Source organism: Mus pahari, chromosome 1 (genome assembly GCF_900095145.1).
Source record: "Mus pahari chromosome 1, PAHARI_EIJ_v1.1, whole genome shotgun sequence".
NCBI lineage: Eukaryota > Metazoa > Chordata > Mammalia > Rodentia > Muridae > Mus > Mus pahari.
The window spans coordinates 149,778,422-149,796,288 of record NC_034590.1 but is presented as its reverse complement, the minus strand read 5'-3'; the positions used below and the strand labels follow the sequence as shown (position 1 = coordinate 149,796,288).

The window sequence follows — 17,867 nt, the reverse complement described above, 5'->3', positions numbered from 1 at the left end:
GAGTGGGTGGGTAGGGGAACAGAGGTGGGGGGAGGGGTATGGGAAACTTTCGGGATAGCATTTGAAATGTAAATAAAGAAAATAATAATAAAAAAAAAAAAAAGAAAAGAAATAGCAAAAGAGAAAAAAAAAGAAAAAAGAAAGAAATGGTCCTTAGTCCACAGTGACTCCCTAGACTTAATGTTACCCCGAGAGGAGGTGTCTAGGCTATTGGGAAGTGTGAGCTTTCCAAGTCAGGCAGACCTAGTGGCCCAGGCTTACCATTTGAGCAAAGGAACCAGAATTAACCATGTAACACCTTCCAACCGTTTTGAACTTCAGCCTCCCAGTGGCCTTTCTAGAACTGGCAAGGATAAAATGTCAAGGAGCTCCTGGAACTCATTCAAAAGATGTGCCTCCTTCTCTAGGAGAGAAATGGTTTCTATAGGAAACCAAGCATCGTGTGAGGGCCAGGCCATGCTTCCTGTGCACTGTTGAAGGACCTGCTCCTATGAAAATATCTGAGGCTCAGTGTTAGTCTTTTGTGTTTTCTTCAGTCCTGGAGCCAACGGGATGAAGTCTGGTCTGTAGTCTGTGTGAGGCAGAGGAAGGAAAGGGCATGAAGTCAAGACGGTGAGCAGAGTAACACTCACAAACTAAAGTTGTAAGTGACCACACCCCCAAAACGGTGTCTAGCTCTTTTTCTTCTTTAAATAAAAATCATCTTTTAATTTTTATTGCACCAATTTTTACATAGTTCAAAATGCAAAGCATTCAGGGGAATTCAGTGAAGCCTCCTTCCACCGCCCTTCCTTCCTCCACCCTTCTGTCACCAGGATCCTTGTCCCAGTGACAGCCGATGCTTACAACTTCTGTGTGTCCCTCAGAAACAGTCCCTTTGTGTGAGTAAATGATCACACACTCTGATCTGGACCTCGGTTTCTTTTTGTTAATTCGCCATTTGGAGGCTCTTCGATAACCATGGATGAAAAGCTGCTTCCTTGGTCTTGATTTGTGTTTAACTGTGGGCTAGCTTATTTTTCATATATACCATGCCTTATCTAACCAGTACCCTGCTGAAGAAGATGGGGCTTGTTCAATGTTTTGCGATTACAGATAAGGCCACAGTGAGTAATCTTGTTATGCTGTTTTGCACATAAGCAGATAAATTGCACCCGGTAGATAAATTCCCCAAATGGAATTTCTAGGGGGTAGGGTGCAGCATTCACATTTGCAAATTTGACAGATGCTATCAAATTGCTTTACAGGTGCACCTAGGCACACAGGCTGCAATGTGTCCTTGGTTTCTAAACTACACATCTGAAAGAAGTAAGGCACAAAATATGGAGCCTCTGAAGATATGACAATGCCAGGGGCCACTGCCAGCTGGACTGTCTGTTGCCCCTACACCCCCTTCTTTAGTTGGATAACTTGGAATACTTTGATAGATTTAGACATGTTTAAATTCACTGTTCTAAGAGGGAGCATGTGTGAAGATGTGTCAGGTTTAGACTCTGTCATTTCCCTGTGTTCCATATTTTTTTCTCCAGAGTTCAAACCCTGTTTGGTGGGTGAAGATCAGACTTCGGGCCTACACATGCTAGATAATCACTCTACCACTGAGCTATACGCCCTGCTCCCACTGCGGCACCTAGCATGTCTTTAAATGCGTTCTTCTGACACTTCTTGTTCTCAGGCCCCTTTACTCTCAAATATTATTAGTCAAATCATGTTGCGGCAAATCTATTGCTTGTAAAACATAAGAATAACAGCAATAAATAAAAAATCTCTTTTTGAAAAACTATTGAAGATGCCGTAAGCTTCTCTCTCTCTCTCTCTCTCTCTCTCTCTCTCTCTCTCTCTCTCTCTCTCTTTCTCTGTGTGTGTGTGTGTGTGTAGATTCTGTATATAGTTACCATATTTAAAAGCAAAACTGATAGTAAATGAAATAACTGGAGGGCTGAGGATATGGCTCAGTGAGAAGCTCCTGCAGACCAAGCACAAGGTCCTATGATGACTCTCCAGGACCATAAACAAATAAACAAATTATTTCTTGTCAATATCAATGTTTTATTAAAATATTTTCCATTCAGAAGGAGTGGGGGAGGGGATGAGAGGGTGGCAAGGGTCAACATGATCAAGATACACTATTTACAAATAGTAAACTGAAAGTGACACTGTTTTACATAAATATACATGCTACAAATTTAGCTTCATAGATGAGAGCTGGTGTAGAGGGAATCTTTCTTGTGTACATCTCTTGGAAGCATTGCCTGTCAATCAAAGACTGACGGCCTATTAGCTGTGGCAGGAAGTAGGAGGCGGGAATTCCGGTAGGGAGAGAGGAACTCTGGGATAGAGTTAGGAGCCAGAACAGATTCACCCTAACTCTGGGGAGACAGGAACAAGAATCTGAGGAGAGGGGCTGGAGAGATGACTCAGGAGTTAAGAGCATTGACTGCTCTTCCAGAGGTCCTGAGTTCAATTCCCAGCAACCACATGGTGGCTCAAACCATCTGTAATGGAATCTGATGTGACTGAAGTCAGTGACAGTGTACATAAAATAAATACTATACATATAAAATAAATAATATACATAAAATAAATAAGTTTTTTTTTTAAAGCATCTGAGGAGAGGTAACCAGCCACACAGCACTCTGAACAGAGTGAGTGGGTTAAGTTACGAGCTAGTCAGGAACAAGCCCAAGCGCATGGCCTACGCATTTATTCATAAATAATTAAGTCTCAGAGTCAGCATTTTGCGAACAAGGACACGGGTTGAAACGCCTGAAATTACAAGCAGGCTTCTATCTTCTTTTTCTGCATCTTGTAACCTCTAGAAAAACTTTACTGTATACCCATGAAAGCATGTGAAACAGACCAATCCTCTCAAATTGTCATTAGCACAATTTGGACATTGGGGAAAACTTAATTTAGATAGCTTTATTATTCTTATCCCTTTAGATTTCACTTTTGACAACTGTGTCTGTTTCCTTGTCCTCTTTCATGATTTTGTGTTTTACATGGAAGTGTTTTCTTGTAATTGTGATCAATTAACTGGATACACACAGATTTGAACACGTTTTCTATATCCTTATTTTTTTTAAAGCTTATTTATTTATTCACCACTTCTCTCTTCAGACACACCAGAAGAGGACATCAGAGCCCATTGCAGATGGTTGTGAGCCTCCATGTGGTTGCTGGGATTTGAACCCAGGTCCTCTGGAAGAGCAGTCAGTGCTCTTAACCGCCTAGCCATCTCTCCAGCGTTTTTTTTTGTTTTGTTTTTGTTTTTGTTTTTTTTTTTTCAGTAATTTAAACAACAGTAATTTTTTATTCTCACGAATCTAGAATTAGACCCAGAAGCGGGTTAGGCTTGTGTCTTCTCTACACAACGTTAGTCGGGGTGGCTTACCTGAGGACTGGAGGATCCATTCCCAGTGTGCACACTCCAGTCTGGCAAGCCAGTGTGAACTGTCCGCTGGAGTGCAGAAGGGTCCAAGGGGTGGAGTATCCTCTTCTATATGTGGCCTCAGCTTCCTTTTAGCAGTGTAACTCCGTCCCCAGGAGGAGTGTCACATGAGAAAAATGGTTAGTGCTTTCTGAATTACACGTTACGCTTTGAACTTGACTTTAATAATTAGCATGGTAACACCTGATGTGATCATAAAGAACCCCCAAACAACTAGATCTTCAGTTGCCATCTCTCTGGTGTGTTTTGGCATATACAGCTTGGGCTTTGAACGTGGTCAGCCATGCTTAGAATGGCTGGGTGCTTATGTCATCAGGAACAGGCCCCCGGCTTCCGTGTTCTCACTAGCCCTGACTTTTCATTCTCCAGCTGTGGTGCCGACCCTGGCCTAGTCCTTTGATTCTGTCCTGACCACATCAACACACTTTCTCCTAGCCATATTTACCTTTTCTCAAATGTGGTGAGGTATGTTCTCCACCTCAGTCTGAGGATTCGCTCCTGTGCTTTACTCTATGGTGACACTTCTCAGGGCTATGAACAGTTACTGAGTTGTGCAAGGCTAAAAGAGCCAGGTTCTTTTCTCCAGCGATGGTATTTCCTGAACTCAGTACTCTTGTGGTCCAGGCTGCCCACGTTACATGTCGAGCCTTAACGTCACGTGCAATGGCTTTCTACCTTTCTGGTATGACCCTCACTCCCATTTTCTGGATAAAAGCTAGTGCCGTATATCATGGGTTCTCTATGAGGTTTTCCAAGGCCAGTTTCAAATTTAGGTTTCAAATAAGCTATAGCCTAAATGAGTATCTCTTTGGGTACCGTAGGGAGTCACTAGAAAGGCTCTCTAAAGAATTCTGAGAGAGTATGGCGGGTGCGTTAGATTTGTTGAAGTAAATAACAAAAGGACCAAGAAAACAGTCAAGCTTGGGGGTAATGTCCAGGTATCACACGTCTAACTAATACCATAACAGACCAATTCTCATGCCAACCACAAGCACTTGCACGTACCTGGAGGAAAGGCAGGGGTGGTATCAGGACACATTAGCGCTCTTACCACTTACGTGAGTTGTTGTGTTAGTGAGTGGATAAAGAAAGAAGCTACAAGAGTCACGTTTAGTTCAAAGGAAGCACGTGGAGGGTTAGGCCTATTCCCCAAATCAGTCAAATGGGAGAAGCACGACAGCCAGCTGGAAAAAGTCACACCTGTGCATTGAGACGTGTGCGTTGGTAAGAGAAGCGGTGGCACTCGGCAGCCCTCTGTGGACAGAAGAGGTGCCCATCCACTCTAGTCTGCGCTTACAGAGGGGCTGAGTGAAGTCTGCATTTCGAGACAACTGTATCTGCAGTTCTTGGTAAGGCTTCTCGGAAGGGCCCAGAGCAGGCCATCATTCTTAAGGGGAAGGTGAAGAGTCTTAACCACAGCTCAACACTTAAGCTTGTGTGCTTCTTTTTTGGCCTAAAGTCTATGCTACCCACTAGTGAGAATAGTATTCTATTTAACACATGAAAAGGGCCTAGGTATATTGTTTGCCTCAATGCAAAGTGGCAAAAGGCTACACCTATCTTCCCCGGGTACTAATCCTCTCCACCAAATGGATTAATGAGGGTGAGAGGCTGGAGGAAGTAGAAGAATCAAAAATCACAGCTCACAGCCCAGCCACCGGAGGTCCAGGCCTCTGAGGACACATGAAAGACCATGAAGAAAGCAGGGCAAAGAGTAAGGGCTTTTCCGGCAAATATGAGTTCATGGAAAGGCTGATCCTAGGATATCTGGGAACCACGGTGAAGAGGAAGTGTGTGTTTGTGTGTGTGTGTGTGTGTGTGTGTGTGTGTGTGTGTGTGGTGGTGTTGGAATATGGGCATGATCGAGTGGACCACTGTGGCTTCCTGAGAACTGAAGTGACCATGGCAGGGCTTCAAGAAGATTCCTGACCTTGATAGCTGGGTCAAGGTCAATGTATTAAGTAGGTAGCTTAGTTAGAATACAGCTATAAAAAACTCAAGTGTAATCATTCTGTGGGTAGCAGCGGACAGATGCGGTGAGGGTAGAAAGAGGTCCTAGAACACTACAAAACCTCGCCGTAGAAGACAGCACAGCTCCAAGCTGCTCTGAGCTCTGGGGGTCTAGAAAAGTGAAGGTCTCTTAACAGATTACTATCTTTATTTTGGAGGTGTGGTATTTGTTGTATATGAGGAACAGATAAAGTTTGAAAATTTAAGATCACAGCCTACCAAAATGGCTAGAGGTGAGTCTCCTATAGAAAATGAGTTTTGAAGTGCCAAGTCGAGAAGAGAAACGAGTCGTGAGACGCTTTCTATAGTCGTAAAACCCAACATCTTTCTTTTATGATTTTATTACTTACAAAATAAAAACACGTTAGGAAAAAAATATTTCCCTTTGCAAGGTATAGAAACTACAATCTTTGGAAAATACATACCCCCCCATAATTGTTACAATACATAGTCTTGTATACCACTTGAACATTGTTTAAAAATCACACCCTGTAAAGGTTGGTATAAGAAACATTGTCTCCAATGTCAGCCATATCCTGACATCCATGTACTTAAGACACAGTTGAAATATAATGTATTTCCAAAGGGGTTATCTTCCACTATCCCAGACACTCTTCTCTTGTGTAAGTTTGGTGGTACTCCAGGAGTGGAACTCAGTAAGAGGAGGCTGCTATGGAAACTAGCTACTGCAAGCCTCCCTCCCGTCATCCCTCAGGATGCCCTCTAAGACCCCTGCAGAGTTCTAAGAGTCTGTTGACTGTGTGTTTTTCTAGGATGTTGGTAGAATGGCACCACTGGCAGATCTATGCAGGGTCAAATGCAGCTGAGGTGACTCAGCTAAGTACATATGTAGGATGTCAGGTGGCAAATATGATTTAAAGCCACCAAACTCTAAGTTCCTCTTAGGAACTACTGGAGAAGATCCTTTCATAGCTAAATGGAAGATCCAGGAGACCAGTCCCTTCCTTCAGAAGAGCTGTGAGGAGTCTGGGAGGAACTCTGCAGCTAATGATAACAATAGACAGTGTCTGACAAAGAAAGAGGTGGCAGCCACAATGGCCTCACCATAAAGGCATCCAAAGACACACACAGTCATTTACTCCCAATCTACCAGGCTTTCCTCTTTCACAGAGGAGTACTGGCCTGCTGGTGCTCCACAGTTAGAATCTACTGTCTAAGTTCACACTAGTATTGTGTGTCAAAGACTGGCTTGTACCTGTGTTCTTTCTGTATATGCAAGACTGGGAAAACCAATCAACTATGGAATAACAGGTTTTTACATTTCTTTGTATGCCACAAGCATTATAACATACCATTCCAAAATGGAAAAAGACTGTAAGTTTAATAACAGATATGTACTGTAAAGGTATAAATATTTGGTTTAACATGAAGGGAGCCTGCAGGATGAACCTTCTAGAACTATGGGTTTTCAAAATGATAATGGTAGAATCTGGGCGATCTGATAATGGCCCAGCCTAGTACAATCCTGAGAAAAATTGTATTTGGCATCACACTATGAATTCAAAGAGAATTTGTAGAAAAATCACCGCATCTGAAGTGAAATCACCTCAGGACGGGAATGTACACACTGGTCACGCCAAGATTTTGCTCTCATGATTTCAAGATTGGAAATCTTGGAATGTTAAAAAAAAAATAGTGCATTTTCAATAAAACAGGAGACAATTGAAATTCAAAAATGATAGCCAGCGTTGCTAATATTCTGAAAGAGAGAACTGCTCACCACATGTGGCAAGCTGAAGGCTCTGTTCAGGTACATATAAAAGTTCCAGCATCAAAACGAAAAGGCACACATGAGTTACAAGTGTAATAATCATCTCTAAGATCCTTGAAAATAAGGCTGGTTCGCTTATGCTCCTATCAGTAAGTAGGCACCTGTACCAAGTTGCAGCTTTGGCATCCTAAGTGGGATGATATTGCAATCGACGGATTAGCACAGTACTAACTAGAGCAGCATTGTCAACATTGAGTTTCTTATCTGCACTGCTAAAATAGAGGATCTCTCATCCACATCCCAGGTCAAAAATAAATTTTAAAAATTGTACTCATAAAAATTTCTCAAATGAGCTTCTCATCAATGGTAACCCAAGCAACGAGCCGAAGCAAGAATAAAAGCTATTCAGACTGCGGCCAGCCTGGCTAGCTACTTGTAACTAAAAACGTACTATGTTTAAAAATGGGTACTTTATGAAAGGTATTAAAGAGAGCCAATGAATGATGCAGATTCTCCAGGTATGTATGTGGGTGTGTAAGATGTCTGAGCTAGGTGATGGCACACTCGAAAATAAAAACCAGGTTTCAGCAGTGACATTTCATTTGGAACCCTGCAGCCATCTACGAATGGTTGCTCCAGTGGTGCTGACCACTACACAGAGGGCCCCACCCACCGTCCACCAAGTTGGTACATTATCAAAGAAAGCAATCTGAAAGATGAAGGCAAAGACGATATCCATGGTCTTCATTATCGCTACGAGTCCTGCTTTTTCTATTTGAACTGCTTTAGTGATAAATATCTGACCCCCCAAACCTAGGAGTCCAATGAGTATGAGAAACAGCCTGTCCAGCCCACAGTAGGGCAGACTCCACTCTCCTATGACAAAGAGGATGATGATGGCTTCGGGAAGGCCAAGTATCACATAATACCAGATGCTCAGAAAGTAGTCCACAGACTTTCCCATTTTCCTCAGAATAACCAGAGTCATCGCGGCTAGCACAGCGTGTCCGATCGCGGCAAACGTTCCCTTAATGTGCTCTGAATAGCTTTCTCTCATCCCTGAAGTGTCGGAACCAAATATAAATGGTGGTCTCACGATAAGTATCACTCCAGCGATTGCAAACAAGGTGAAGAAAGCATCCCAGAGGCTATACTTTTCCTTGAGAAATATCCAAGCAAATATGGACGTAAACACCGGACAGCTAAATGCAATAACTGTGGCGTCTGCGAGGGACGTTGTCTGGAACGCATAATACATGAGGATCATGGCACTGGAACCAAAGACCCCTCTGAGGAAAAGGAATAGTCGCTGGCCTTTGGGACCTATGAACCCCGTTCTGCAAATTTAAATGAAAAAAAAAAAAGGCATCTTAAATGAATTTGGCATTGCTTTTCAATCAAAATGTTTAATCAGACATTATTTCAAAAGTACATTATATTAAAAATAAGGGGACAGTAAACCCTCTAGCATTGAATCCTTAAAAAAATATTTCTTCTAGTATTTGGTACTGATGTTTCAAAGTGTTTATAGCAGGAGAAAAAAAAAAAACACAGACCCTTATAAACAGCATGATAAAAAGTCAGTAAATACAGGTTAAATATTTTCCCTATGTATATTCTTGCAAAAAAGTAATGGAAGGAGAAAAAGGACTAGATCTTAAGAGACATTACATACTAGTAGGTGGAATCACATAATTTTCTTCAAATTTTCTATGATGAAAACACCTAATTTTATAATAAACATAATCTCAAGATTTTATGTCTCCACACAAGGAAACTTAATCCTGGCTAGTGTACATTCAACTGCATCAATTGTTCTATAAAAATTGAACCAGTGTTAAAATTTAGTCACTGAATATGAGGCCAAAAAAAAAGCAATGCTTTTTTTCTGATCACTCACTCATTTAGAACCTATTCTGATAGCTCCTAGCTACATATAACTCACTGACTCATGCTAGGACACACGTCATCCAGGTAGGCACGGACACTGCGTATCTGGAGTCAAATTTGTGTATGTTGAAAAACTATGGATTTCCCATGACAGAGAACACAACATCAAAAAAGATTAGAGCCAAAGATTTTCAAAATACTTTCTAGCTTTCTGAACATTCTTTTTGAAAAACGGGGGATGTGGTTGCTAACCTCACTGATGTTACCTCCTTCAGAAACTGGTGCTATCTCACCATCTCCCAAAGCACTCTGGCCTGCACATTACATTTGCATGGGAATTTCTGACAATATGAATCCTTGCAGATTGTCACTTTCTAACCAATTTCTTGGGATACAGAATGACACTATTCCAAATGACTCTGTATCATGGCAGGAGATAAAAAGAGGCTCTGGAGGCAGGCAGTGGCAACTTCTGATTTGAGATTTATGCATCTTCAACTCCAAAACAAAGAGCCAGATAGCCAGTCTGGGCCCAACTAGTTTCTTCCCGGGGTTCAAAGAACATAAAAAAATATGTGTAAGTTACAAGGGTGTGTGGGAGGTGGGGGTTAATTTCAACCCTACTGAGAGATGATAGATTCCACAGAGAAAGTGGATCAAGTATGGCTGGAAGGTAGAGAGGGGACAGTAAAAATGGTACCTACATGTTGAAGTCTATAGGAAGTACTCTAACCAAGAGTAACTCTTATCTGACCCTGGCAACCTGCTGTGGGGCACAGTCCAGAAAGGGCCACTCCCTTCACATTGCAGAGGAAGAGCCTGAGTCCCAAGGTAGTCAAAGACCTTGTTCAAGGTTCCACCTGCCACCCTCTGTGGAAGACTTCAGTTTTATTGGTATGGCCTGGCAGAGAAGCACTCTGTCCCACTTACAGAAACCTCTGACAGGAGGGTTTCTTAACTTGCTTTGTTACTTTTTATCTCCAACATACCAGTTATGCCAGCTTTAGTAAAGGGAGGAGGGTGCTGAACAACTACATATCACCCTTCTCTCCTCTGATGGGCAATGTGGTGTGTGCTGATAAACCAGTGACTACAGTTCAAAAGATTTACACACTTATTAATCTCCTCTATTCGCTCTACGAAGTACTTACTTTCTGTATATTAAGCAAGGGATAATAACTAGCATTTGGACCACACATCGAAACGCACTGATCTCTACAGCATGGACGCCTTGCACTTTTTTAACAAATAAAGAGGCCACTGAGAAAAGGAAGGCAGACAACACCGTGTAAAACAAGCCAAGTCCGGGGCAGGGTGCTTTCTTCTTGGCTTCTGAAAAAGATTAAGTTCTGGTTAGTCCTTGTCCCAAGCATATATCACCACTCTCACTAAGAATGAAGAAAGAGGCGGGGTATCAACGGCTAGACGACAGGTAAGACCTTCGAAACATACCTGTGCTCTTGTATCACTTTCCCTATCCAATACGAAGAAGCCACAGACGTGAGTAACAATTTAAAAATAGCATTTAAGAACTGTTGCTTCTCCCAGTTTTTTTTTAAAAAAGGATTCCTTTTGGCTCACTAAAAATCAGCCCTCACTTTACAAGTCAAAAAAAAAAAAATCTTGCTAAGATGGTGAGAGAAATCTTACATCTTGGCCATAGAACCTTTCATCCGCTCACTGGTCAGCTTCAGGGAGGGAGTCTCTTTGCTGGAAATCAATTACACTGTGTTATCTGGTCATTTGTTAATTATATGACTTCTCCAATAAGCCTCAGAGCTTTTATAGGGCTGGGACCTCATCTTGTTTATGCCTGGAACACACACACAAGCTGAGTAACTATCTAGTGAGGGGAAGAACGTGAGACCTCCACAGGAAGACAAGACATTACTGGTCAGAACATAATCTTGAAAGGCTCCTCTGTTGTATAATGTTGAGAGCTGTTTTGCTAATTTTGCCCGGTCTCAATTTCTTACTTCCCACCTTAATCTGAACCAGGAAGTGTGTGCTTTCTCCAGATCTTCAAATATTTAACCCCTTACCAACATCTTAAGAATAAGCCGCACACTCAGTGCATACACACACACCCCTCCCTCTTTATGAACACCGAAGGGAAGAGACAGCAATAAGGAAAACAACAGGCTCCTGTCGATGAAGAGTTTATTGGAGGCACAAACCTGTGGATGCTGCAATTTGCTCTGAACAACTTGAACAGCCCCTCCACTCTCAGAATGTACACAGAGTTACTCTGCTACGGGACAGTATTGCATAATTATGTTCCCTTTTTAAATGCCCTTCTCTGATAAATGATACACCAGGTAATATATTTCAACATCCTCACGTCAGATACCTTTGGCCACGAGTGACTGTAAATCGTGACCAAAGTATGACAGCTTTTCTAGCAACACCATAGGGCCTGACCTTTGCATCAGCCATACTATCTGAATCAGACACCTTCCTGTTCTGGGTCTACACCTAGAGAGACCACCCTAGGACTGTCCTTCTACAAGAGGTGTCAGAGTCCCCTGCCCCATGCCACCTTGTACCCCTGTGCTCCTAACACCGTGGGAACGAACTATAAAGAGCCACTGGGGCACCAGGAGGAGGCCTGAGATTCCAAGGGAAGCCACACAAAACACACTTTGGCTGTGGTCAGCCTTAGAGTTGGGCTTCTGAAATTACAAAATTCAGATCCAAATAAAACAAGTTTTCTCAAAAGAAACCTCCACCCTCAGACAGAACAAAATGAGGAGTCCTAGGACAGAAAACATCTTCCTGGTTTATTAATTCAAGATCTCCTCCAAAGTAAACCCATTGCCTTTTCTTTAAGAATTTTAACAGTAGGCTAGAGAGATGGCTCAGCAGTTAAGAGCACTGACTGCTCTTCTGGAGGTACTGAGTTCAAATCCCAGCAACCATACGGTGGCTCACAAACAGCTGTAATGGGATCCAATGCCCTCTTCCAGTGTGTCTGATAAGACCTGCAGTGTACTCATTTAAAATAAATAAATAATTTAAAAATGTTTAAAAAAAACAAAAAAGAATTATAACAGTATAATATTTAACTTCAAAAATGGGTCTTTTGCTTTAAAATATTTTCTATGTATATAAGATATATGTATGTATGTGCATTTATTTATGTATTTAGAGGCAGGATCTCCCTATATGGCCCTGACGGTCCTAGATCAGGCTGGCCTCCAACTCAAAGTCCCACCTCCCCTCTCTCCAAAGACTTGTGCCACCATGCCCAAATAAAAAAACCCTACAAATACTTAAGGTTCCTGTTTTCTGATTGAGTACAGGCAGGTAACAGAGGGTTGATTCGAAGTGGATTGTTAGTGAAGGCAAGGAATAGTTCTGTTCAGGCAACCTCAGTTTCTTATTACATGATAATTTCAATTCCCTGTGAAAATGGTGACCAGCAAAGCAGTCTAAAGAGGCATTTTCTCACGTATACCACACTAACATCCACTGAAAGTGTATGTAACCACTCTAAACAAGTTGAGAGTTTAATGATTCAAATTAAGTGGTCACCAGACAACTTCCAGAAGAGGGTTAAAAACCTTTTTCACTTGGCTTCTCCACACTGCAGTAACCTGGGGCTGGCTGGGATTTAGGATTACTCGGGTAACTTAGGTTTGGAACTTTGTAGATGCTAGCTGGAGGCCCGGTGGTGCACTAACGCAAGTGTTCATTCCAACAGGAAAATGGGGTGCACAGGGCTAAGACAACTCTCTGCCTTTAGTATAGACTCTACACTGCCCGGAAAACAGGAAACAGGAATCAGCACACCTCTAAACTGGGGAAGGTTACCCAGTTCCCACCTAAGCTTGAAGGTGAGTTTTGTTAAGAAACCACTAAGATCTAGAGTCTCAAAGCCAGTCATGATGATGGAGGCCCTTAATCCCAGCACACAAAGAGGCTTAGGCAAGACCACAGAGTGTGAGCCAGCCTAGACTACACACAGAGTCTAAAGTGAGCCAGTCGAAACTCCAGTGCCAACTTTTGGCTTATAGTGGTTTGTGCCTTGTTTTCAAAATAACAGTTAGAAATCCGACTTGAAATTGAAAGGCAAGATTCTTGGGCATTCATGATGTCTTGACATTTAGCCATGTGCTGAGTAAGTTTGCAGACCCCTTCACTCATGCCCAAATGGAAAACAAAAGTTTGCAAGGACCAGTTCCACATTAGGCCAGAATGACATCCACCCATAGGGTGACTAGAAAAAAACTGACCTCAGGACCTCCCAGGTTGGTCAGCCCAGCCTGGGGTAACCCTGTCCTGGAGGCAAATCCATGCGAACAAAATCAGAAACCCGAGATCTTTCTCTTTGCTTTCAGGACAGAAATGTAACAATACTCATCTCCCCGAGACTTTTCTCTCTTAACTCAGAAAAACAGAACTAAGAAGTTAGGAACCTGAGTGGGACAAGAGGCACAGAAGTCACAGGGTATATTGAGGGGAAGACAACCCGGAGATTAGATTGGGAAAGGTAATTCTAAAAGATCTGCATGGGCTTCTTACTGGAAAGCTATTTAGTGGAAAGGGCCCTAGGCAGACAGAGTCTCTGGCAAAAGCAGAGAGCCTTACCTAGTGCTGTCTGGACCTGCCCTACCCAGACCTTGGCAGATGGAGGTGGGGTGAGACCGAATCCCGAACCCCCATCTTCCACGACCTCTCTTTAGCTCTTTGCTAGGGGGATTTGAACGAAATTTAAAGGTTCTTCACCGAGGCTCCTCACAAGGTGTACCTCGTTTTAAGTCAGTAGCTAAAAAGTCCTCCTATTCCCCAAAGCTTGAGGGTCAGTGATCCACTGAACTCCCTCTCTGAGATGCTGAGATTCCGTGACAAACACTTTCAGAACTCGAGTCTTTCCAACTTGGTACAGGAAGATCGGTTTACACCCGCGATGTGGGTTCCAAGTCGGCTTCCTGCCACCCGCTGCCTGGCCCCTCTCGCTGACCTTTCACCTCTGATTGCCACTGGACTGCGAGGTCCTGCCCCCCCCCAACTCCCGTCACCAATTTGGGGTTGCGAACACTTGGGGTTGAAACTTTCTGGGTCTCGGCTCAGGCCGGTGCGCAGAGGACCGGACCGACCCTGCCCCGCCCGCCCGCCGGCACTCACCGGGCTCCCCACGCGAGCCGCACGCCCAGGCTCCGCACGGCCAACACCTGCCGCGGCCGGGGGCGCCCTCCGCCTCGACGTCCACGTGCTCCTCGCCGGGGGACGCCGGGTCCGCGAGCTGCAGCTCGGGCTCGCGCAGCTCCACCGCCTCGGCTGCAAGCTCCGCCGCGCTCTCCGGGGGCCCCATCCCGCAGCCCGCGCTCTCCCCGCAGCCGCGCGCCTTCTGGCGCCCGCAGCTGCCGCCGGGCCGCTCGGCTCTTCCGGCCCCCGGCGAGCCGGTGCGTGTGCGCGTGCGCGTGCGCCCGCTCCGGGCTCCGGGCTCCGGGCTCCGCGCGCTTGTCCTCCGCTGCCCTCCCGCCCCGGGGAGCCCGCCGCCTGCGTTCGCTCGTGCTCTCCGGCTGCGGTGGCCACAGCTGGCGCGGTAACGGTTCCCCCCACCCCTGGGCAGTCGGGCTAGACTGCACACTGGTCCGCCTCTGTCTTTGCACAGACAGGGAGGGACGCTTGGTTCTCAGCCCTGGCGCCTCGGGTCCTGCGGCCTTCTGCTGCTTTAGAAAGACTGTACGACTGAGCTGGGCGTGGTGGCCCACGCCCTTACTCCCAGCATTTAGGGACAGAGGCATGTGGATTTGTGAGTTCAAAGCCAGCAAAGGCTGCTTAGTGAGACGCCCTCTCTAAATAAATACATGATTTAAATGAAATTAAAAGGGACTGAGTGTCTGTTTATTGATGTGGATAACCTCTGTGATGCCCCGAGGACTTCTAAGCATTGTTAGTTGTTAAACACACTTCGACCTGTCCAAGAATTTAAGGTATAAACATAAATATTGAAACATAAGATTGAAAAGGAAGGCTCTTTAAAAATGCAGGGCACCTGGGTGTGGTGGCAAATTGAGTCAGGAGGATCTTTGTGACTTCAAGGCCAACCTGGTCTACAAAGCAAGTTCCAGGAAAGCCAGGGCAGCACAGAGAAACCCTGTCTCCACAAAACCAAAACCAACCAAACAAACAAAAATTGCAGGGCAAAGGGGGCTGTCTCAGCAAACGGAGACAAGTAGCTAACTCAGTTCTGTTAGTTCCAGGTGGCAAAGAAAGAGACCGCCACTCCAAGTGAAGGGCCTAGTAAATTTTACTCTTGATTAAGAGGGTGTACTCGGAAGATGGAACTCGTAGACAGGAAATGCATTTATTTTTCATTCTACCTCAGATGGAACTTCGTCTTTTCCCCATTGGCTGGGATCAAACCTCACAGTCTTATCCCATAGCCAGTCTTTTAAGAACTGTTCCTCAGGAAATGAAGGAGGGGAAAGGGGACGCTGATTTTTGGTCCTGCAATTCCTGGAATACAGCACTGAGCTTTGTGTAAAAAGACATTTTAATGGGTGGTGGGAACGATTTCCATATGGGTGAGATAAAAGGATCTTGATTCCTTCTCCTAAACTCGTTTTATAAGTATTTGATAGAAAAGACTCATATTTAATATTTCTTAGAAATTCATCCTCTTTTTTAAAAAAAAATACACTTTTTCAAACTCACTGAAGTGGTAGCTCTTGCAAAGCAGTGGTGGTACAGGTCTTTAATCCCAGCACTTGGGAGGCAGAGGCAAGTGGATTTCTGAGTCTATATATGTGGTCTATTTAGTGAGTTCCAGGACAGCCAGGGCTACACAGAGAAACCCTGTCTCAAAACAAACAAACAAAAGATGTCTGCTGTTTTTCTGTTCTATCTTGGAGTAAGAAATTACAATAGTAAGACTAGTCCCCTGGAACAAAAATTAATGATTCCATATATTTCATTAGCATGTTTAAGATGAGCCTGCTTGCAAGGACTGGCTCCTTGGCCAGGAGATTGGCAGAACCCCATTGAAATGTTAGGTCTGTGCCCAGGCCAGAGATTCTGGTCTCCTGACCAGGGATTTCCCCTTAGAAACCTTCATTGCTACTTTCTCATTGCTAAAGAGCTAACCCTAGATCATCTAGGACCCAGATCAAAGATCACATTAGAATAGCCTCCAACTATGGTTATTGAACACCCAGCAGATCAGTTACAATTGCTTGGTACTTTATACTATTGTATATTTTAATGGCTTGATACCAAAGTAATAATAAAAACAATAAACTTTGATTAGATATACATTTTAGCTGGTCCTTATAATTGTTGATCATTGACATTAGAAACTTTAATACCATGTACATTATCTCTAAGTCTCATCCTTCATGTACCTTAAGTGACTTACTCAAGTCTCCATAACTGGCTAGTGGATTCCAGTCTTCTTTCCCATTATGGAAACATCCAACCACCCTAATCATCATATGCAATAAATCCCTCTTTACTAAAACAGTTTCCATGTATACGTGCTTCTAACATGTTGTTTTATTTACTGATTTCGTTCTTAATATCTCAAGACATAATGATACCAACAGATGAATTTACTAATGGGAGAATTTTCTTCCTGAAAGGGGAGGGGTAATGTCTCTCCTTCCATCATAAGTTTCCAATGACAAACCAAAGTTCAATTTCATCAAAATTCACCCTGAAGAATCATTGAGTTTATTGGGCTTATTCTGCATGAGTGGGGGTTACTGACAGGGGTGTGGGCACCCAAAAGCAGCCACATTGGAATATCTTTACCCAGTATATTTTAATAGTTTCCCCATAGCTGCTCCCAGCCTTTCCCAGCCTGTATACTCTAGCTCCTTCCCAATACCATGAGACCACAAGTAATTAGGGTAGAACTGCATATAACTGGTCAGGAGGTAGTCTGGGTACTCAGGTAGGACCCATTGACTTTCCTTACACATCCATTCCTTCTACGAAGGAACATCAATCGTCAGCAAGCCCAGATGTGGTCATTGTTTGTAAGCAGACATAGCTGATCTTAAGAAGCAGATGGCAGTTGTCTGTCTTAGGATGAGGTTGTGCAATACCACCTTATGAAAGAAAGCTGTGTACATAGGATAATGCAACAACTTAATACGGTATTGCCTGGGTACATACTGTTAAACTATGAGGTGAGGCTTTGGACGTGTCCAGGTAAGCATTCTAGAAAACACAAGACGGTCTTCATAGAATACCTGGAGTCACTATCCCAACTGTGATTTTTGAATAATTTTGTGTCACAGACACAAAGAAGCAGTAAATAAATACATAGTAAAACATTATCCAACCCATGTTTACAACATCCAATAAAAGCTCACCAATGAAACCCTGTTAAAACTATGAAGTTAGAGTTACTGTTGAAAGATCTTTAGACAGGGGGTCCTCTCTATTCTGTCCTTGAATGAGCATCCCAGTAGTTGTTTTTACTATAGATATCTTTATATCATGAGATAATAAGTGTATACAAAAACATTGTTTATGAAACTGAACCCATTGGTTTACTTCCGACAAGAGACTTGCTGTTGAGTCCAGTGACAACTGGCCAAAAACATCTCTCTTCCTTATGATCTGAATAAATTTGTCCAGGTGAGTCTTATCGTCTGCTGGGGCATGCATTTGGAATAGGAATTAACAAGGGACAAAAAAAGAAATATATAACTATAATTAGATATAGATATATTACAGGTAAAGATATAGATATTGAGCCGGGCATGGTGGCGCACGCCTTTAATCCCAGCATTCGGGAGGCAGAGGCAGGCAGATTTCTGAGTTCAAGGC

General features: G+C 43.5%; 1 protein-coding gene across 1 annotated transcript; it reads right to left on the bottom strand.

Moving 5' to 3' along the window:
• Nucleotides 1-5,832: 5,832 nt before the first annotated feature.
• Nucleotides 5,833-14,441, bottom strand: Slc35g1 (solute carrier family 35 member G1). Its single transcript, XM_021217162.2, has 3 exons — nt 14,211-14,441; nt 10,235-10,415; nt 5,833-8,530 (listed from the first exon to the last, which is right to left on the bottom strand). Exons 1-3 carry the CDS (start codon nt 14,395-14,397, stop codon nt 7,792-7,794), a joined length of 1,107 nt encoding a protein of 368 aa, XP_021072821.1. The 5' UTR covers nt 14,398-14,441; the 3' UTR covers nt 5,833-7,791.
• Between the last annotated feature and the right edge of the window lie 3,426 nt (nt 14,442-17,867).

Bases quoted from the DNA above. Each gene is read 5' to 3' on its own strand.
- Slc35g1 (XM_021217162.2), bottom strand. From the start codon at position 14,397: ATGGGGCCCCCGGAGAGCGCGGCGGAGCTTGCAGCCGAGGCGGTGGAG. The intron at 10,416-14,210 runs GTGAGTGCCGGC...AATCTTTTTCAG, and splicing joins CGGCTCGCGTGGGGAGCCCG to AAGCCAAGAAGAAAGCACCC. The intron at 8,531-10,234 runs GTAAGTACTTCG...TTAAATTTGCAG, and splicing joins CCTTGCTTAATATACAGAAA to AACGGGGTTCATAGGTCCCA.